The sequence below is a fragment of the Ursus arctos genome, unplaced genomic scaffold (assembly GCF_023065955.2).
Source record: "Ursus arctos isolate Adak ecotype North America unplaced genomic scaffold, UrsArc2.0 scaffold_3, whole genome shotgun sequence".
Classification (NCBI taxonomy): Eukaryota; Metazoa; Chordata; class Mammalia; order Carnivora; family Ursidae; genus Ursus; species Ursus arctos.
This window is the reverse complement of record NW_026622985.1, coordinates 51,487,441-51,509,559: the sequence shown is the minus strand read 5'-3', so window position 1 is coordinate 51,509,559 and position 22,119 is coordinate 51,487,441. Positions and strand designations below refer to the sequence as shown.

Genomic DNA, 22,119 nt, shown 5'->3' with positions numbered 1-22,119 from the left:
AACTTAAATCTTTTTAATTTGTTGACGGCACCTTTGTGTAAGCAAGACTAGTGATAATATCTTTAATGGCTTACTTCTTTTTAGGGTCTGGTTATTTTCGGTTGAGGACAGGAGACTGTCATAAATAAGACCCTCCCCACCCCGCCCAGACACCTAGGGGCAGGGTGGTCTGGTGTGTTCCCTTATCACTGATTTCCTTACACCTCCGCATTTTTGGGATTTCTGTGAGCCTGATCGCATAGCCCCCATCTATCTCTCCCTACCTAACCCTGCTTGTCCCTTACTCAATTTCAGGGTCGCGAGATTGATCCCCACTAGGGGCTCCGCATGCAGACACTGCGCTCAGTGTGGCATTTGCTTAAGACTCTCTTTCCTCTGCATCTCCCCCACCCCCAAATAAATAAATAAATAAATCTTTTAAAAAATAAAGTAGGAGTTTGTAATCAGTCCACAAGGCATAGAAGTCAGCCCCACATGTTGCAGGGGAGGGTTTGACCACTGTCTGATCCCACCCAAGTGAAGCGTTAGGGCTCCACCCCTCTGAATATTAAGGGTCCTGATTCTGTTCAGTGGTGTCCTGGGGCACCAATGATGTGTTCCCATGTGAAAGTTTGGAATGGCTGGAATTGAAGTGTAAGTGGGTTTTCTTCTGCTGGGAAAACCACAGGCATCCTGCAAGCCCCTGTTGACAGAAGGCTCTCACCCGACAGCAAAGAAAAGAATGATGAAAGTGACTTCTCCATCTATGTGCTCCCAAGGGCATATGCTGATCTTTAGATGTTGGCTTGGCGTTTCATGTGGCCAGGAGTAAAGAGAGCCCCTCTTCTGCTTGCTAGAGTTTTATATTATTCATTAATTGGTTCTTTTTAAAAGGCAGTAAGAGAGGGATTCTCTCTGGGAAAAAGATACATAAAATTTTCTACAATTAAAAAAAATGGTTATTTTTTTCCTGAGGGATTATGCATACTTGCTACTGTGAAATATTTCCATTAGAAATTAGAGTAATGGTTATTTAATAAGATGTTAACCACGCCGATTCTTTGCCCTCTGCTGAGGTCACTTTTGTTTCAAAAGTCTGGATGGTGGAGAATCCCTGCTCTCCATCAGACCCCTTTCTTAGGAGAGGCAAACATAGGGTCTTCCGTGGGCGAGCTCTGTGGATATGACTTGGCGCTGTTTCCAAAAGGACGAGGTGACCCAACCTTCTCTTTTAAAACCCAAGCTATTGTCTGTAATGACATCTAATTTCAATTTTTCTTTTTTCATTTGGGGTCCTTAAAGGGGAACTTCTACCTTACAGTAGAAACATTACCCTGTAGCAAGCTTACGAAATTCTTCAGAAGAGAGCAAAAGGTTGTAAGTGATATTGCAGAACTATTAACATTTTTGTTTCTTTTTCTTACCATTTTTGTTAGGAAAAGAATATCATAGAAATTCTGGTGGTCATGTATCCCCTGGTGTGTACTGTATGCTTTAGGAAAGTAAGATCAGGAAACTGGAACAGAGAGAGATGGGGAAAATGAGTTCCTATTTTAGATAGGATGGTCAGCTATGAGAGGCTGATATTTCTGAGGAGATCTGAAGGTAGTGAGGGACTGAGCGATGAGAAAGCAGGCAGAGGGAATGTGACTGCAAAGGCCCTGAGGTGAGAAGGTGGGAGCATGGTGATCTCCTGATATGATTCCCCCAACTTGGAGCCTTGGAGCAGGCTGTCTTCTCTCCAAATCAGGGTTCTGGGCCCCCATCTCTGACCTCTTTTCCTATTCCCATGCGCTCCCCCAAATCTCTGGGAAGCGGGGCCTCTTCCTCCTCTTCTCTCTGCTGGAAGCCATTGCTTTGGTGTTAGCTGTGTACCTTGCTTTCCCCCTCCTTCCCACCCCTGAAATTTTAATTCATAAGGCCACTTGTGGAAATTTTTTTAAAAGATGAAATTGTCTCCATGTCTTTTCATTTTAGCTATAACAATCCTGCTTCTCTTTGAGGCAGTGTGAATGCCTCACCTAGGTGTCTATAGTCACATACACGGCAAAGGGTTGGGCGGAGGACATAGAGAATAACAGCGTATTGCCTTGGCCTTTCCTGCCCCCCACCCAGTTGCTGGAGCTGTGCTTTGTGTACCTTTAAGTAGACAAATCTGCCTTCTGGAATCATGACCTATGACTTGCCGATTTCCAAAAGCAATGGCTTTGTTCTTAGTCCTCATCCTACAGGGATTTTTCTACAGAATCTGACACGGTGGGCCACATACTGCTGCTGGCAATGGACTACCTCACAACTAACTAGCTCATTATTTTCAAGCGCATACGCTGAGTGCCAACCATGGACAGGTGCCGCTGCAGATGCTAGGTGTGCAGGAGAATCACACACACGTCCCGTGCCACGAGTAACAGTCCTGGGCGGTGGGGGGGGGAGGTTGGCAGCTGAGGGGCAGAGGGTACTCAGGGAGTGTGCAGGAGGGGTTCCTCGCCTGACCTGGGGCTGGCGCCGGGAAAGTGTCCCTGGACGTCTGAGTGTGAGTGTGCAGACTCTAATTTCACACAGTGCTGGTCCTCGTCCTGCCTGCCCTTTCTGCGCCACCTGCCTGCCTCTGCCAGCTTGTCCTACTCTCTCGATTGGGCACTTTATCTGAGTGCTTTCTGGCCACATTATCTTTCCATATTGTCTGCCTTACAGGTTTTCTCTTTCCTCATACTTCTACCGTACATAAATCCCACATCCCTATCTTCAATCTCTGTTTGGCTCCAAAGTCCGCCCTTGACTCACCTGCTCTTTCCAGCTCCTCACTTTCGCACTTCTTGGAGTCTCCTTCCTTCTGACGTAGTTCAGCCTCATTTGTGAATCAACCTTGACCAATGTTTCCCTGCTACTTTCAAAGTACTGTTGGGAGAGACAGTCTACCATAGGCATTGAGTATCCCTGCATGTTCTGAGTGTGATGAGAATGCAAGGCCCTGATGGTTCTTCACCTTGGCCGTTCAGGCCTATGTTCACAGCAAGCAGCCATGAGGGATGAGGTAATGCCTCCTCCCAGACAAAGACCAGGCTTGCTTCTGTGCATATAGAAACAGTGAATTTCCCAGCTGAGTGTTCCTCTCGCATAACACAGTGCTCTGCATGTACAAGCATCCTGGATGGGTCTGTGGTGTCATCAATACGGAGTTTGGGGAGGCACAGGGAAACCCTGCAAACCAACACCAAGCTCTGGCTACTTCTTTGGCCATATATAATGAATAGCACTTTGGTCTCTGACCCAAGGGTCTCATGACTTTTGCCAGCATCCATGGAAGACCAACTTGCCAGCTTGTAAGTAGGGTAAAATTTCAGGGCCTGCATAGTTCTTAGCAAGTTCTCCCTCTAAGACGCTAACTCCAGCATACCATTTGGGATTGCTAGGCAACCAGGTTGCTTCTTAGGCCCTGAATGGCTATTGAGCACTGGGTTTTCTCCATTATGCCCTTTCCCACCATTGTTGACCTGCTGCAGCTCTCCTCTGGGCTTAAGATGAATGTTCCCCACTCAGTTCCTGTCCTGGAATTCTGTCCCTTCCTGTTATTCTTGTGTGTTATACCTTCTGCTGGTCGCTAATGACTGGATTAGAAAGCAGAAGGGCTTGGAAAGTCATTCTGTCTTAAATGAGAAATAATGTGGGCTCAGATGCAGCTCTCTTTGACACACAAACTGAGATTGAATCTGCCATAAGAGAACTCCTACTTCTGACTGTACACAGAGAGTTACCATATAGGCTGTAGGTAATACTCATGCTTGCTAAACCTTTTATTTGCACAGTGGGTTCACTTAAGTAAGTAAGTAAGTTTCCATCTATTATCTCATCTCACCTCAAGATAATTGGGAGGTAACTATGACAGGTAATCCCAACGTTGCAGATAAGAGAGCCAGGACTGGAGGATTAAGTGACCTGCTCAAGGTCAAACAACTAGGGAGCAGCAGGACTAGGATGAGAGCTGGTGCTGCTCATCGCCTGGCTGGGCCTTTCCTGCTGAATCTTTATCATGGTTACATAGTTCAGTACATAGATCACTCTTAACCACGGAGTCAAACACTGCACACACTCAGATGGACACTATTAATGTTTAGTAATTTTAAGGAAATCTGACATATTTTGCCTACCTAGGGGCAAGTAAAATAAATTATTGAAGTGCTACTATGCCTCTCTAAAAAGGGAAGGTATTTATGTACCAATATGGAATGATCACGATGAAATATTCTTTTTCTTTTTCAAGACACATTGATTCAGCATCATGATCAGACTCTTACATTTAGCAATCAACAGCATGGGTGAAAAAAAAAAATCTACCTAAAAATCCTTTGTTGGAATGCTTTACACTTTCCACAGAACAGATACTAAAATAACCTGTTAGACAATTAGTCACAAATCCAGTCCTCGAGGTTTTTGCCCAGACACATGAGTATTGTCTGAAACCTGTCTTCTTTGCAGCAAGGCTGTGCCACCACTGTGTTAGGCTGACATCACAAGTCTGTTGTAACCGGCAGCTTCCCTGTCACTTCTCTGGCCCTCCTCTCCTGCTCAGCTTTGCTTCCTGGCAGTCATGAACCCCACTGCCACGGCCAGAGTTACTGCTGCCATGGGAACGGCCTGAGCTGCCTTGGCTCCACGGTTTGACAAGGTATTAGCCTCCACCAGCACAGGGGCAGAGCTTCTGCCTCTAAAATGTCCTCCTTTCGTGGGTCCAAAATTTGAAGTTTGATTGTTGTCATTGCCAAAATCATTACAGCTCCCACTGCCTCCAGAGCTGTGCTTCCATCATTACCAAATCCGTAATAGCCATCCCCAGTGCCACCGTATCTGCCACCACCTCGACTGCCACGAAAGCCACCTCGCCCACTGAAGGGTGCTCTCACGACCAAAGTTAGCATTCCCACCGAAACCATCTCCACAGCCACTACCAAAATTTCCACAACCACTTCGACTTCTTTGGTTGGTTGAATCACTAGCTATCTCTTGCTTAAATAGGGCTTTTCTTACTTCACAGTTGTGACCATTCGTAGTATGGGATTTTTTTTTTTTTTTGTGAGACCGCGAGAGAGAGAGAGAGAGAGAGAGAGAGAGAGAGAGAGGGAGAGAGGGCATGAGTGGGGAGAGGGAGGGGCAGAGGGAAACACAGAGAATCTTAAGCAGGCTCTACACTCAGGGTAGAGGCTCCAGAGATCCTGAGATCATGACCTGAGCCAAAACCAAGAGTCCGATGCTCAACTGACTGAGCCACCCAGGTATTTTTGAATGACAATTTTGTCTACAGAGTCATGGTCATCAAATGTTACGAAAGCAAACCTCTCTTCTTGCCACTGCCTTGGTCAGTCATGATTTCAATCACTTCAATTTTCCCATACTGCTCAAAATAATCTCTTGGGTGGTGTTCTTCAGTGTCTTCTTTCATGCCACCAACAAAACTCTTTCTCATAGTTAAGTGGGCACCATGTCTTTGAGAATTTTCTCTTGAGACAGCCCTCTTTGGTTCCACAACTCTCCCATCCACCTTGTGTGGCCTCGCATTCGCGGCTGCATCCACTTCCTCCATAGGGGCATCCGTGACAAACGCGAAGCCTCTGGAACACTTGGTGTTTGGGTCTTTCATTACCACACAGTCCATAAGTGTTCCTCATTGCTCAAAATGGCTCCTCGGACTCTCATCAGTTGTTTCAAAGCTCAAACCTTTGATGAAGAGCTTCTGCAGCTGTTCAGGCTCTTTGGGAGACTCTGACTTAGACATGATGGCAGTGGGAGGGGAGACTTCAGCAATGCTCACTTGGCGGCATCCACAGACAGAAAGGAGTCATCCAACGAATGTATTTCAGGAATATTCTTAATACTTATCATTTTGACATATTTTAAGACTACAAAAAGTTTCAAAAATTGTGCAGAAAGTTCCTGTGTGCCAGGAATTCCCTCTTCACCCAGTTTCCCCAATGATAGCATTATATGTAACTGTAAATGATAGCTTTATACATAACTGTAAATTGACATTGGGACAATACTATTAATTCATATAAATACTTCACTTGGGTTTCTAAGAAATAGTTTCAAATATCTGAGATAGTGAGTGTATAGTATGCGTCCTATTTATTTTTAAAAAGAAGGGAAGGATGTATATGTATTTATTTGCTTCCAAATACCTAGACTATCTCTTAAAGGATATATGTGAAATCAGACACATTGCATTGCATGCAGGAGGACCTGGGTAGGTAGCAGGGTGCCAAAGAGGTAGAGAGTATTTGAACTGTATGTTCTTTGGTACCAAGCCATCTATTTTTAAAAAGGAAATGAGAAATCTTTCAGAGTATTCATACAAAATAATCTTTAAGTTACATTTTTAAATGAAAAACACAAGGTAAATAAGTGTGTAGCAGCTCTTTTACAAAAAAGAGGAGGGGAGGAGCTGTGTGTCTTTGCCTCCAAGTGCACAGATTTCTCTGGAAGGATATATATGAAACTGGTAACATTGGTTTGCCTCCAGGGATTAAAATGGGCAGACAGAAGTGGGAGGGAGACCTTTTTACCTTGAAATTTGTACCTTTTAAATTTAGACTGTGTGAATTTATTTCCTTTGCAACAAAATAAAGGAAATTGAAAAAAAAATAAACCCTAAAAATAAATTGGTTTTACCTTATAATTTTTTTTCTTCTAAAATACTTAGTGGCTTTTCAGTTACTCTCTGGCTAAAATCCAAATTTCTTAACTTGACATTTAGGTTCTTTTTATAACTTGGTCTCATTATTTCCTGCCTAGAGCTTTCTGTTTCACCTACTGTGTTTCATTTTCTCTCCTCATAATCATGTACTTTCTGGCATTTCTTTATTCTTCTCTTCCTGCTCCCCAGCCATCAGAAATCAGCTCAGGCTCACTTCTGGAAAGTTGTCCCCCAACAGTCCAGCCCTCTGGGATTTCTTTCTTCCAAATTCCTGTAACAATGTTTTGTCTGCCCTATACATTTTGCTCTTAACCCATACTCTCTTGTCTTGTAAATGGTATGCATACTCCATCCCCAAATAAGATTACCAACTCCTTGTGGACAGTGGCTAAGTATGTAAGTTTTCTAAAATTCCCTTTTCCTGGCAGAATCTTACACTAGGGTGATCCCAGTGATGCTTTTTTTTTTTTTTCCAGTTCTGTGGGGTTTTTAAAAAGCCTTATTTATTTATTTTAGGGAGAGAGAGAGAGAGAGAGCAAGAGCATGCATGGAGTGGGGAGGCAGAGGGAGAGGGAGAGAGAGAATCTCAAGCAGACTCTACACTGAGCACGGAGCCCGTTGCAGGGGTTCGATCTTACGACCCCAACATTATGACCTGAGCTGAAATCAAGAGTTGGTGGCTTAACTGACTGAGCCACCCAGGTGCCCCAAATATTGATATATTTTTTAATATAACATCTCTGGAAAACAAGATACATGATAAAAAATGATTTTTCTTTTTCATTTTGGCTCATATATTTGGCTGCATTTTGGAAAACAGGCCCTATTTTCCTGGTAACCATGGTGAATTAATTAGCTTTTCTGATATGTTATCAGCTGGTTTTTGAGGTTCTCGTTTTGAGTAAGTGACAGAGTTGGATTCAAATCCTGGCAGGTCGGAACTCAGAGCTGCTTGACTTCTAGCCTACATTCTTTTCTTCATAGCAAGAGATGTTTGCTAACTTCCTTCCATTACAAAGCACTGTATTTAGATTTAGTGAAGACAGAGTGTAAAACCTCTTCCTCCAGGAGCTTACACGCTATCACGTGTTGCATCAGTGTGTCCTTTGTCCATTTTATGGCTGCCTACATAGTAGGTGCCACCAGATCTCAGGAGGCTCCTCATGGGTAGCCTTAGAGCTAGAGAGAAACTTCTGGAAAAGATCAGTCTTTGAATCTGAAGCAGTAAGAATGAGGAAGAAAACAATGAACAGTAATAGCTTATTTTTTTTTTTTTACTAAATCTTCACTAGATACTATATTTCAGCCATCTTGTCTCTCATATTATCTTTGCACTCCTGTGACCCTCTTTTGCAGATGAGATAAGAAACACGACGGTGATCACACAACAGAGTGATAGAGCCAGGATCCAAATACAGAGCTTTGGCACTCGAATCCTTTTGTTTCATCTTGACTTGATGTTATTCTTTTTCCGCAAATTAGTCACATGGACAAATAACTTATTAATATTCTTGCCTTACTCGAAGTAGATCATAAAATCTTTAAGTGGAAGGCTGTACCTTATTTTCTTGTTTCTCCACACATAATTATCCACAGCAGGGGTTACTGCACACTGTACTCAATATGCCAGAAAAATATATGGAAAAATGCATAAAAAACAATTATGGCTTATAAATGTGATGCGAATAAGACTTTGATATTCAGATTTGAAATTCAACAAATCAACTATGTACCGGGCAGTGTGAGGGGGCTATAAAGAGCATGAATATTAGAAGACTAGAAATGAGGTCTGTGAAATGCCTGGCACAGGGAGATACCCAATACATGGTACTTAATTAATACATTTATACTCTCTGATTTAATTTTTCTCACACGCAACCCTGTTAGGTAGTGCATTAGTCCGCCCAGGCGGCCATAACAGAACACCACAGACTGGGCGGCTTAAACAATGGACATTTATTTTCTCACAGTTCTGGAGGCTCCAGATCCCAGATCAAGGTGCCAACAGGCGAGGCCTTTCTTCTTGGCTTACCAATAGCTCCCTTCTCTCTGTGTCCTCATGTGGCCTTTCCTCTATGCTTGCACGTGGAGAGAAAGCTCAGGCATCTTTTCTCTTAGAAGGACACCAGCCCTATCAGACGAGGACCCCACACTTTAATTACCTCCTTAAAGGCCTTACCTCCACACCCCTTCACTAGGGTTGAGGCTTCAACATAAGCATTTTGGGGGGATACAGTTCAGTCCATAATGATAGTTACTCTTCCCATTTTACTAATGTGGCGATAGATATTCAAAGAAATGGTCCTGTTCTTCCAGGAAGCCTGGCTGTGCTGTCAGATATTTTTTGATGACCCGTATTTTCATAGGTTTCCCCCTCCTTGCAACCAAAAAAAATCCTCAACCATCTCATCCTTTCTGGAGGTTTTTTGTTTGTTTGTTTTTTCTCCCCTAAGAAAGGAGTCAGTAGCATCTTTTCTTGGGATGGTGCTGTTGAAACCCTGACAAATTTCCCCCCTTATTTTCTTACCATTATGCCTTCACCTCTCTTCTGTTATTTTATAATTAGCTGAGGTCACAGGGGTTACAATGTAATTGATTAGTTCCACTTTCCTCTACATCACAGAACAGGAACCACGATATGGCCAGGCTTACCAACTTTGAAACAAAGCTGGGAAGGGAAGGTTGTTCAGCATACAACAAACTCTAGGTGGCATTAGCTTGTTTCCCTCTCACCAGAAATCATGTTATTCTCAATCTGAGGACTATGATGTCGTTATAATTCAATATTCTCTACTTCATGGCTTCTGCCTCCTCGTGCCTTCTACTGCTTCATGCCATCTATTCTCTCTGTCTTACCAGCTTCAGTCAAATTGATATTTCTTTCCGTCTTGAGTTCAAATCTCACTTAGGGAGGATCTGATCTGGTTCAGCCAGTCAGCATTCCTTTAAATTACTGGTCATCCCTTTAGGTTTTGGTCTAATCATATGTGTTGCTCCAGTACAATGGAAAGAGTTCTTTTATCTATCACAGCTTAAGGAACGTATTCTTTGTGAATATACAATGGCTTTTTCTTCTAATATTGTGTTTATGTCTCTTCTATAAGGCAGTCTAGTGTTGTGGTTGACATTCAAGTTCTGGATTAAGAGTGTCTGGATTTACACCCTACTTCTACCGCTTACCAGCCATCTGAACTTGAGGAAATTTACTTCACTTCCCTCTGCCTCAATTTCCTCATCTATAAAATGAGAATGAAAATACAGCCTCATAGAGCTGTGAGGATTCAATGAGTTAAGGCATGTGAACACTTAGCACAGTGCATGCATATAGTAAGTGCCTGCTAAGTATTAGTTATCATTTTTTTAATTAGGTACCACACTTTAATTACCTCCTTAAAGGCCTTACCTCCACACCCCTTCACTAGGGTTGAGGCTTCAACATAAGCATTTTGGGGGGATACAGTTCAGTCCATAATGATAGTTACTCTTCCCATTTTACTAATGTGGCGATAGATATTCAGCGTGAGCCCAACATGGGACTTGAACTCATGACCCTGAGATTGAAACCTGAGATGCTTAACCAACTGAGCTACCCAGGTGCCCAAGTTACCATTTCTAATTGAGTATTCTTGCTCACTAGGAAGGAGAATGTGAGTTCTTTTGCTAAGGATATCTCTAATTGTAAATTTACAAATAAGCATTTTAGATACACGCTCTGTGGCTGATTAAGCAGCGTGATTAACTAAGGCTGTTAGTTCCTGATGAAATTCATTCACCAATTCTAGAAGTGTTTATAATACAGTCATTGGGGATGTAAGATTAATGAGACAGAGTCTCTATCTATGATCTACTTGGGGAGATAGGCATTTAAATAATAATAAATCAACTCAAAAGTGGCAGCACAGAAAAACAGAGTGTTCGACTTGCCCTAGACAGGAGCAGGAGCAAGTCAAAGGAGATTACTCTTGGAGGAGATACTTGACTGGCTCTTAAAAAAGAAAAGGTTGTGGGAAAGCATGTCTGGCAGAGGTAATAGCAGAGATGAGAGATAATATGATACTTTCAAGGACCATGTACGTTGTGCAAAGAATCTTTTATCCTAAAGGCAATGGGGAGTCCTTGGGGGGTTTTATTTTGTTTTAAAATCTACCTTTATTGTTTTTTCTTTTGATAAAAGTCGCATGTGCATATTATGAAAAGCAATGAACACACTACAGATATATACATGGAAACTGAAGATTTCCAATAATTCCTTCCCTTGTCCCCTGAAATAACTATTACTGCAAAGAGTTTTGAGTATATTTCTCTGTTTTTCTTTCTCTCTATGCATATAGTAACAAATAGAGGGTGATTATTATAATAACAGGAGAGGAATCTCTTATGAGTGCTTTTTATATGTCTTTTAATGATTTAGTACTGAAGTTTTGCAGCAGGATATTAAGTTTGGAGGGAAAACTGGAGAGGCCAAGTCTGAAGAAAGGAAGTCAATCTCTACCTCCATAGATAAAGTTGAATTTCTGGACCTGTAAACACTCATCAAGGCCAGCTAAGTTCCATGCTCTCTGTGAATTATTTTCTGACCATCTCAGCTCACAGTGCTAGCTCTCCCCTCCTAAAATTCATCTGTCTTCCCATCATGTTGTGTATAACTTTATTATGGAACTTAGCACATTCACATGACCCTGGAATCATCTGTTTACTCTTGTCTGTTCCACTCAAGTATGAAATTCTTAAGGGGGATGCCTTTAAACACAATCTTATATCTCTAGTTCCTAGCATTCGGTAAGGCTCAATGTATGTTTGATGAAGGCATATGACTTTGGTTAAGCCCAACTGACAGAAATATATCTTTACTACTTATGTATCAGGCATTTGGATAAAAATATTAGAAAGTTTCCTTATGTGTGTGTGTGTGTGTGTGTGTGTGTGTGTGTGTGTATATATATATATATATATATATATATATATATATATATATATATAGTAGTTCTCATTTTACACATACAGCAGTCACAGGTTATTATCATGAAGATGAGCCAAGCACAGGAATAGCCATAAAGCCAGGGGAAATTTTCAGGTGCCACTGGGCACATTCTGAGTTTGACAGAAAATGATATAATGTATCTTGGGGATAATCCAGGAAAACCTCAGGGACAAGGCCTTATAAATCTCTTACAGCTTTAGAAATGAAGAAGTCCTAGCTAGGTCAAAAGCTCAAATAACAACAGTGGTCAGGCAGTTACTGAATCAAAAGTTGGCAATGCTGGCTACACATTAGAATCACCTGGGAAACTTCAATGGCAATCCAATGCCCAGGTCCTACCCCTAAGTAATCAGAATTGCTAGGAGTATGTCTTTAAATCTCCTCAGGTGAATTTTATGGGAAGCCACGGGTGAGAACCACTGCAATTCTAAACCAATGAGGACAAGATGGGTGAACAGGTGTGTCATTTCCCAATTACTCCCGCTGATTGTTGCAATGATCTGCCAGCTTCTTTAAAAGTGCAGATTTCCATGTGTAATTTCCCAAACTTTAAAATGTTGGCAAGTAATTTATAATGTTCAAACAAAACAAATAGGGGCGCCTGGGTGGCACAGCGGTTAAGCGTCTGCGGTCAGCTCAGGGCGTGATCCCAGCGTTATGGGATCGAGCCTGCTTCTTCCTCTCCCACTCCCCCTGCTTGTGTTCCCTCTCTTGCTGGCTGTCTCTATCTCTGTCAAATAAATAAATAAATAAATCTTTAAAAAACAAAACAAAACAAATAAGAAAAACAACCAAACACCGCGGGAGTCAAAGAAAACATGGACAGGGTCCAGTTCAGCCTTCGCTTGAAGAAACTGATACTGTAAGAGGTTAAGTGACTTGTCCAAGATTACATAGCAAGTCAGCTAAGAGGACTAAAACACACTCCTTTTGAATTTAATGTTCCTCCTATGTCAGGCAAGGAACACCTGGAGGTGCACTTTAAAAAAGGGTAAGACTGTGGGAGGAAAAAGGGCGTTTCAGGCTGAAAGAAGCTGAAGTGCGCTACCCTCAGGATCCCGCAATCATCAAAAACACGTGATTCCAAAAATGTAGGGAAAGTAAAGATGAGACGCTGAGCGGGGAGAACCAGACACGCATGCGCCGTCCGCACGTGGCGCCGTAGAGGGGAGAGGCAGGTCGGGACGGGAGGTGAATTACGACCTCTGCTGGCGACGCTCACGACTCCTGCCGTAAATGCCCTGCTCGGCGCGTGCGCATCTCCTTTCTTATTCGGATTCCCTACGCTGCTGGCGGTTATTGAGAGTCCTCGCTGCGCCGCCCCGGCCGTCGCTATGGTGAAGCTGAGCAAGGAGGCCAAGCAGAGGCTGCAGCAGCTTTTTAAGGGCGGCCAGTTTGCTATCCGCTGGGGATTTATTCCTCTCGTGATTTACCTGGGTCAGTAGGAGAAGAACCTGGGAGGAGCCGGGAGGAAGGGTGTGCGGAGGCCTTGTCTCCATTTTTGGCTTTCTAGGGCGGAAGAGCAAGACCCGACCACTTCGTGCACGTCCTTTGGTGTTGTGTAGTTAGTGGGGTCGGTCTAACCTGAGTTCGCCTTCGTCTGTTCTTTACTGTTTTTTATGGTCTTTAACAAGTCACGTAATCCCTCCCATTCTGTTTTTCCATCTGTAAAATGGAGGTGACCTACTTTTGAGGATTTTTGGGAGAGTTAGACGACCTCATGTATTTGAAAGCGACTCATTCACCCTGTCATTAGGTGGGTTTTCGCGGCATTTGTCCTCACCTCTTCAGGTGGTCGTAAGTGGAAAGAGGCCTGTAGACCTCGTGGGTATGCCACTACCTTGAAGTATGATTATGACATTAGTTGTTGGATTTCTCTGCTTCTCGGCTGTACAATGAAGGCTTTCGATGATTTTTGTTATAGATCCCATTTTATAGGTGAGGAAATCGAGTCATAGAGAAATTTTGTTCCTTGCTGAAGACCCCACTGTTAAGTGGGGACCTTTGAACTCAAGTAATGGAACATAACGGCACTTACTCTTAAGCACTATGCCATGCCCTACCACAAAGGTTTGTAAGTGCTCAGGCAAATATTTTCACCTAAGGCTGCACATTGGGACTTTATCCTATTTCTAACCTAGAGTAGTTTTTCCTTTTTAATATTTTTTAAGTATAGTTGACACACAATGTTAGTTTCAGGCGTACAGTGGAAAGGAAAAAGCCCCAGCTCTGTCAGTTGGGCATAAAGTTTGAAATTTTCTAAAACTAAATTGCACACTTTTAAAACACTTTGATTTTTAACAAGGTGCTGCTTCCTATTTATTTTAGGTGTCATGCATTGTTCAAGATAAAGTACAGTCACTCTTAGTCTTGACAGAGCCTTTGATTATGCTGGATGTTTTCCGGGTCGCTGTGGCTCGGATTTCCCCATGAAATGCAAGCCAACTGGTAATCTGGGGATACTTCAGTATCAGGATTTAAAAAGATCTTCTTCCTATCTATTTCAAATGCTTTTTTTTTTTTTAAACATTATTCGCCTAGATTTTAGCAACTTTGTGTAGGTGTCCAGGGTTAGCACACATTAATTATGATAGCCTGGTCTTACAGGCTGTGTTCCCCCTTCTCCTTCTCCCCTCCGCAAGCTTTCACGTAATGGTAGAAGGGCCCAGTTTAGCTAGTCAAACACTAGGTCTAGCTCTCCTTTTAGCCAAGAAAGATATGGGGGCTTTGATCCTTCCCCTTCTTTGTGCCTCCTTTTTCCGTTGTTGTGTGTATGGGAATCCCGTACACACAACAAAAAGGGGAGGTCCTTTTTTAGCCTACTCTTGCTTTCTTGGTGCCTCTGGTTTCTTTGCTGCTCTATAATTCTTTACATCTACATTACCCTCCCTCTCCCTCTTTTGTGATTCCTTGTCTACAGGCAGAAAGGTGTAGCTAGTTGTTACATTCTGTGTATCAAGGGCTCTGGTTTGAAGAGAATTTTTTTTCCCCACCTGAGAGTTTATTTTTCTTTTTGTGCACACTGTCTGTATTCTCTTTCTTAGGACTACCATTATGGTGATTTTCACCCTAGCTTCCAGCTCGGAAGTAACGTTAGAGCTATCTTTTTAGTACTTCTTCCTTGTTAAACATTGTCTTTTTCTTTTCAGGTCATAGAAATTTAATTTTGTGTCTAATCTAGTTCCCAGGTAGTTTCTTTTTCTTCTCCACCTTAGCTCTCACAAAAACCTACAACTGGATTGAATTTCTTGTGTAATTTAGGTTTATACATAACTTTCAGGGCTTCAGGGAGTACGTGGAAATAATAGTGCTATAAAGTAGAACAGATGGTGACATGATGATAAAAAGTGTGTTTGGACATTGACCAAAACAAGATTTTAATGAATCACCTCTTGGAAGACCATTCTCCGTGGTGTCTTGAATTTCTACGAATCTTTTGAGCAGAGGTTCTGACCACTCTTTGTTCCATATTATCTTTTTAAGGATGTTTGTGGAGTGAACAGCCTTGGAAAATAGTATTTCCTTTTAGAGCAAAGTGCTCACTGCACTTTAGACAGTGCTCACTGCCCATTACAAAAAACTGGTTCTTTAAACTCAGGGTTCTTCTAAAAATGACATTCTGACTGTCGTTACTGCTGGGAGTAATAAACTCTCCTTTGTTTCTGACTCAGGATCTTGTATCTTCTACCAGCATCTGTGAAACTGGCAGCCTACTTTGTTGTCTGAAAATGGAGTAAAATTTCATACCCCACAGTTCCTGATGCTAACTAATTTTAATCAGCAAATTAGCATATATGTTATCCAGTTAGTTAATAAATGTATTTTAAATGGTAAAAGACTTATTTAGTCATACTTGTAATAAAAGTGTTGACTTAATTGAGTTGTTAAACAATAACTTGGTTTTTTTTCACTTTTTTCTTCCGATCTTTCAGTGCTTTATAAAAAGAGGTTTGTAGGGGATAAAATAAGATATCCTCAATTGTTTTTTTAAAAATGTAGTTTAAAAAAAAATCTTTTTGCTCTTTGTAGTCTTTTAGCCAGTATCATTTAGTAGTTGTATCATCTTTTTTTCTGGGTGATGACTAAGAGTGAAAGTGCATGCTTAGGGCTGTGGTGCTAATTGTGTATATAATAAGAATCAGGTTATTTGTCCTCCCTACTGATTAGTCCTGGGCATAATCTCATACTCTAGTTAAAATTCAAGACTGTTCTGTAGCACACACAGATACATTTAGATGGTGCTAGTAGATCATTCTAGCTACCCTAGGTTGATTTGGAAAGAAAGTCTTGATGATAAATATTTTATCTGCTAGGGTTTTAATTACTATTTATTCTCTTTCTCCTCCTTCCCCTTCCCCTTCCCCCCCTAGGATTCAAGAGGGGTGCAGATCCTGGAATGCCTGAACCAACTGTTTTGAGGTACTGCTCTTAACAAATAAACATTTCAGGGCAAATGTTCATCTCTTAGTGCTGAATCACCGGGAAGCAAAAGAGTCGTAGTGGTAGGCATTGTAATGGACTTGTACTAGTCAGTATGGTTTTGGGCTGTTGGGAAACTGCAGCAGTTTGCAGACCAGTCTAGCTTGTCTTATCAGGTAATTGCTTTCTCTCCGCTTCCTATTTGAGTTTACTATACCATGTTACAACCATAATGAAACATTTACAAGAAAAACAACAAATTTATCATCCTACCACTTTGAAAGGTGGATGAACTCTTTTTAATTACTCATATTTCTGTTTTATCTTCAGATAAATATAGCCTTTTAGATCATTTTGACAAGAATATGTAGAATTTTGTTTTCTTCACCTAAAATTACAGTTGATATCCCATATATTTTTAACTTGTTGATCACTTAAGTTTTTCAGTAGTTTTTACGTAACAGTATAGTGAACATTTTTAGATAGATTTTATAGGTTTTGGTGTATTTACTTATGACATATTCTCATGGTAGTAATAAGTCAAGTGTATGAACATTTATGACCCTGAAAATGCATTGTCAGATTTCTTTCTCAGAAACAGCCTTGCCATTGTTAGATAAGCACTTGGTGAAAACCTCATACACACACGTACACACTATACATATTCATGTAACTCACAAGTGTATGTATATATGTATGCTTGTGAAAGCTGTATGTGTGCATATACATATATAGAGAGGCAGAATCTGAACAGGCAGGTTTGCTCTTTAGGAAGGACTGATATTTGTGGCACGATGATGACCAGGACCTGCACAAGTGCTATGCGATTTCGTCTTGGTCCTCTGTCTTCCAGACCTTTCTTGTGAATTGCCCTAATAGACTTTGCACTGGCTGTTCTAGGTTTTCTGTTTCTTCAAACTCCTACTCTAAGCCACTTTTTTTCTAGACTGGGCAGAAAGTAATAGTAATATCTATAACAGTTACCTACAATGGGTTAGCCCGTTTTAGGTGCTTTATATACAGTATCTCTAATTGTCACTTCCGTACTTCAGAGCAGGTCACGAAGTCGGTAAGATGGTGGGATATGTCTGTTTCCAAAGCCTACGCTCTTTCCACTGGGTCATGTGGGCTCCCCAGATAATCTTACCTCTTTTCTTAGCACAGTGCCATCTGATATGAATTTCCTTCACCCCCTCTGCCTTACAGGCCTCTCCTTTCTCAGAGGAAGGGGTTTTCTTCTCATAAGTTTCCACGGTATGTGCCCTCAATTTGTCCATTCCTAAATTTTATTTTTAAGTAGTATCTACACCCAGTCTGGGGCTCAAGCTTACAACCTGGAGATCAAGAGTCTCACGCTGTACTGACTGAGCCAGCCAGGTGCCCTTCAGTTTGTCCATTTCTGAAGTCACTCTCTTTTTCCCTGATAAAGTTCTTCAGTAAATGGTCTTCACTCACTGCTTCTTTCTTCATTTTCCTCTCCCTTTAACCATTTATGGTGTGGCTTCTTAAAACTGCTTTCAGAGATCTCTAGTAAGTTCCTTTTTTCTTAGCCTCTCCCTTTTGAACTGTAAAATGATTACTTGAGGTAATGTATCTGCTCTTTACTACCTGGTTGACCTCAGAGCACTTACTTTCATAGTGAAATCTTCAGAAAACATCAGAGAAGGTACTACCTGGTCGAGCAGTGTGAACATTTTCCAAGTATTGCAGATTACCATCAAATACCTTTTCCCAAAAGGCCATTAGCCTTTCTAGAGTGAAGTTTCCTCTTTTATAAGTTGGGTATTATGTCTACTTCATAAAGTTTTCATGAGGATTGAGTAAGAATATTGTATATAAAGTATAATGAGTACGTGGCAAGTAATATGTAATAAACTGTTAATAGTAATTTTAGTCTTTTCTGTGTCATCTTCTTTACCTCACTTCTTTCTCTTGTGAGAACTTGCTCCAGCTACAAGATACTGCATGCTAATCCCAGAATAAACTATATTTTCATACCTTTGTCCCAGTGCTTGTGCTCCCTTAGCCTGGGATGTTCTTTCCCTTGTTTCCACTTGATGAAAACCTATGTCTAGAAAAGCCCAATCTCAAATGTCATCCCTTCCTTAAATCTTTTCCCCCTTCTAGCTGACACCTCTCCAGTTTTTGTGTTCCCATAATACTCGTTTGTGTGCATCGTTCTCTGCTTTATATTATGCTTATTGCCATTACGTTATATCCTATAAGCACCTAAAGTAGCTGCCAACAGGAGTTGAATTAATTAAATGACTCTGACCTCTTGGTGGTTTTTTGGATAGGAATTAATACAGCATTGCACCTTGTGGTAGGACTTTTAGACTGGATCTGCGAGCTGGGAAATGGCATTTTTTGTGCACCAGGTGATCCAGGCTCCAGAGGTGGGAATAGAATGTGCCCTTCTATTGTACTTCTTTTTGGCTTCAGTTATCCCACCAAGAGTTGATGCTTCAAAGTTGCAGTCTGGATGGAGCAGCCACCTCCTGCTTTTTAATTTCTTCACCATATGTCTTCTTAGTGCTGCTGTCCTCTCTGGTGCTCTTTAAATTCTTTTCTGTCATTAGGGGCATATTCTGGTTTCCTTCCAGGGGTGTTTGCAATTTAGGGAAGAATCGATTGAGTGCCTGGCAAGGGTTATTCAGTTCTAGAATTTCATATACCATGCTGCTTGTGCTGTTGAGACTGACTGGAGAGGCCTTCCTGGGTTGCCTGTACTGCAGCCTGAAAGGGAGAGAATGATACCTGCTAGGATTTTTATTAATGTGAGTGTTTTGTTAATATAAAATTTATTGTTCATTAATGTCCAGTTTATTGTTTATATGTAAATTTACTTATATAATACTTATCTAAATATAGTTTGTGATTTACTGGTCTGCTTCCCTTGCTAAGTTGTTGGGTTCCTGGGGATTAGAACCATATTGGTTTTAGCGTCCTCTTTCACCCAGATAGTGCATTATCTGTGGTCAGCAAATGTTGGTTGATATGAATCCATATACAAAATGCAGTACTTTAATGAACATGGGGCAGTAATTAGTAAAACATTATTTAGGCAAAATATATGAACACTGAGGTTAACTAAGAGAATCCTTGTTCACATTGTCTGTGTAAGGCCAAGGAAGATCTTCTTTTGTCTTTATTTTGGATGCTCATTACCACTGAGAAGGAGACCTTAACAGATGAATAGTTAATTTTTATATCTTAACTGTATGCAAAAATACTTGGCATTTAATGGTAGATTTTAATACACTTTTGAAAATTGGAGATAGATGGATGCTGGGCTTTTTCCCAGGCGAAGGCAAATACTTAGAAAAAAAATTCATAGAATGTTCAAGTTACCATTTTGTAATGCAGTTTTAGTTTACGTGACGTATTACTAGAAACCACATTTTTAATCAGCAAGACTTAGAAATAAAATACCTCTTGTCTTCCTCCAGAATCCTGTTGCTTAGTAGGGAAATGGTTTGGGAATTTGGGCTAGTTAGTGGCTGGAATCTTTGAGGTAAGAGTTGAGGCTGAAATGAAGACTAATAATTGCTCCTGGGATGTGTGTGTCGTAATGCTTAAGAGCACCTGGGTCAGGGGCACCTGGGTGTCTCAGTTCAGCATCTGACTCTTGATCTCATCTCAGGCCTTCATCTCAGGGTTATAAGTTCAAGCCCCACATTGGGCTCAACACTGGCGTGGACCCTACTTTAAAAAAAAAAAAAATGCACCTTTGTTACATCACTCTGCCACTTAAGATGGATAACCATCTCAAAGCCTTGGTTTCTATGTATTTAAAATAAAGGTCGTAATTGGGAGTTGGGAACTTTCTACATGGTACTGACCCATAGAAAGCATTCAGTAAATGTTATTTTCAGTTTTACTGATGTGGTGTCTAATAATGATATAGTTTTACATTGTGGGTTCGTCAGTCCTTCATGTTAATGAAAATCATTAATCATTTATCTTTTGACAGACCTCAGCTTATATTTTCCTTTTTGTTTATATAGCTAACCACACTCAAAAGCAACAAACCTGTATTTCCTTAAATATATATCTCTTGATTCTTTTGCTCCATGTGATTGATCCTTGTCTTACAGTATCTCTGAATTTGATGAGTAAACACAAACATAAATGTATAAAATCTTCTCGTTCTTAAACTGTGTTTAAATTTTTACTTTGGGGTTTAATTTATTTCTCCTCTTCACAAACATTTTAGCTTACTTTGGGGATAAAGGTCATCTGGATTTGGAAGCAATCAATGGACAGGAACAACATGGAAGGTGTGCGCTCTGGCTGGGATAAGAGATGGGACGTCGTTCAGACATTCACCAGTTGAATGGCACAGGGCTCTTCTCAGATGAATCTGTGGCAGAGTGGAACCTCTACTGACTTATTTATCATAGATTGTATCAAAATAAATGTTTTTAACAATGTTATGTCTTGAGTCCTTTTTGAATCAAACATAATGGGCTACTGGGTAAAAATTTAGCCTTTTGTACTTTTTCAAAACAGTGAATCTATATATATGCCTAGATGCTACTTTAAGAATTAGAACTTTCAAGTTAATTCCTGGCCATTCACTTAACAAGTGGATTCACTTTTGCGTTGAATTAATAACTCCCTCTGGGACTTTCTAAGGTAGTAAAAGTAGAGACAGTTTTCAGTTTGTGGTGAACGGACCCTTTCTGCATGTCATTGGGGTAAAGTTGTCACTGAAACAGGTTCTGTGGCTCTGTTGGTAGGGGATGGGGATGGCTTTGGGGAGTTGTGTGTCTGATTTATTTGTCAGTTAAATGAGTCTAAGATTTCCCTCACTGGTGTTTGGAATCTAGAGCTGTCTGGGCAAGAGCCCATGGATGGTTAACATAGAATAGTAGCACTTTCTACTAACGCAGTTAATGGGAATTTGTTTTCATACCAGATCTGGTTTCCTGGGACCTATACCTATACCTATTTGAATCCTGTTTCAGTTTAGATTTTTCCATAAATCTAACAAAATAACTCTATTTACTTAGTTTTGGGGATTGTAATTAATGGAGGAAAGTAGGCCTGAAATAAGATGTGATACCGTTTAGGAGGAGCCCATTGGCTTGAACATTTTAAACATCCAGTGTTTAAGTAGACAATGATCATGAATGTAATCTCAGGTGACTAGAGCTGTCATTCCCAGAAAATTCTTCCTTATTTCTAATGTAAAACCCTCTTAACTAAGCCTATTTCCTCAAGTTTTGCTAACTTTACCATGGAAATGTAGGAGACTATTATGGAGGCTCATTGCATAAGGGGATTTTAAAGTGAAATTCTTGAAAGCTAACTGCAGGAAAGTCATTTTTGGCAGGCACTTAATGTAATTGCTTCAGCGTCTCTGTGAATCTAGGCACGTGATGATTTTGCTAAAAACTTACTAGTTTTTAAATTCCATAGAATTCCTTAAGAATGTGCCCCCCCACCCCTGGCCCTGGCTAAATTCTAGTGTTCATGAACTCCTGTTTAGTTAGAATTGTGGTGCACATTAACTTCCCTTTCTTGCTCAGGATTTTCAGAAATTGAGATTGAGAAAGTAAAACTATGTCAGGTGTCCATTTTGATAAAATACTAACATGGATAGCAAACGTAACTGGGTTTGTGTTCATTGAGGGTTAACTTGTAGCTGTCTTTAAAAACCCAGCAGATTTTAAAGTGAGAAATCCAGAGTTAAGTAGGGAGGGACAGTTCCTTGATCTTCTATCTGGGGAAGCGAAGGAACAGAGTTTAAGCACTTGTTCAAAGCACAGGTAAGATCTAAGACCACTACACACTTGAATGTGTGTGTGTATCTTAAAGTTTGTGAGATGTTTACAACTAAGCTACATTTTATGGAATTTTCATTTTTAGGGCAGTGCAATCCAACAAGCATTGGTCTCTTCTCTGCTAGACACTGGAGAGTCCTTAAAATTCAGATTATTTCTCACCGTGATTTGCTTAGGCAAAAACACTGGGCTGATAGGATCTGGTTTGAGTCCTCGCCCTGCCACTTAGTTCCTAGCCCTTGGTGAAGTCACCTAATCTTGAG

At 40.9% G+C, this 22,119-nt stretch overlaps 1 protein-coding gene and 1 pseudogene across 2 annotated transcripts in view; one reads left to right on the top strand and one right to left on the bottom strand.

Moving 5' to 3' along the window:
* Nucleotides 1-5,228: 5,228 nt before the first annotated feature.
* Nucleotides 5,229-5,749, bottom strand: LOC113266414 (heterogeneous nuclear ribonucleoprotein A1-like; annotated as a pseudogene).
* A 7,148-nt stretch (nt 5,750-12,897) lies between these two features.
* TOMM7 (translocase of outer mitochondrial membrane 7) overlaps nt 12,898-22,119 on the top strand; it is a 153,470-nt gene continuing 144,248 nt past the window's right edge. Inside the window, exons 1-4 of one of the 2 annotated variants that reach the window (XM_026507465.4) lie at nt 12,898-13,085; nt 16,019-16,067; nt 17,274-17,321; nt 20,284-20,503. In XM_026507465.4, coding sequence (XP_026363250.1) covers nt 12,983-13,085; nt 16,019-16,067; nt 17,274-17,321; nt 20,284-20,299 — 216 coding nt within the window. In that variant the 5' untranslated portion in view covers nt 12,898-12,982 and the 3' untranslated portion in view covers nt 20,300-20,503. Of the gene's footprint in view, nt 13,086-16,018; nt 16,068-17,273; nt 17,322-20,283; nt 20,504-22,119 lie in introns of those variants that run through there. The other variant, XM_057304213.1, reaches the window with a different exon arrangement.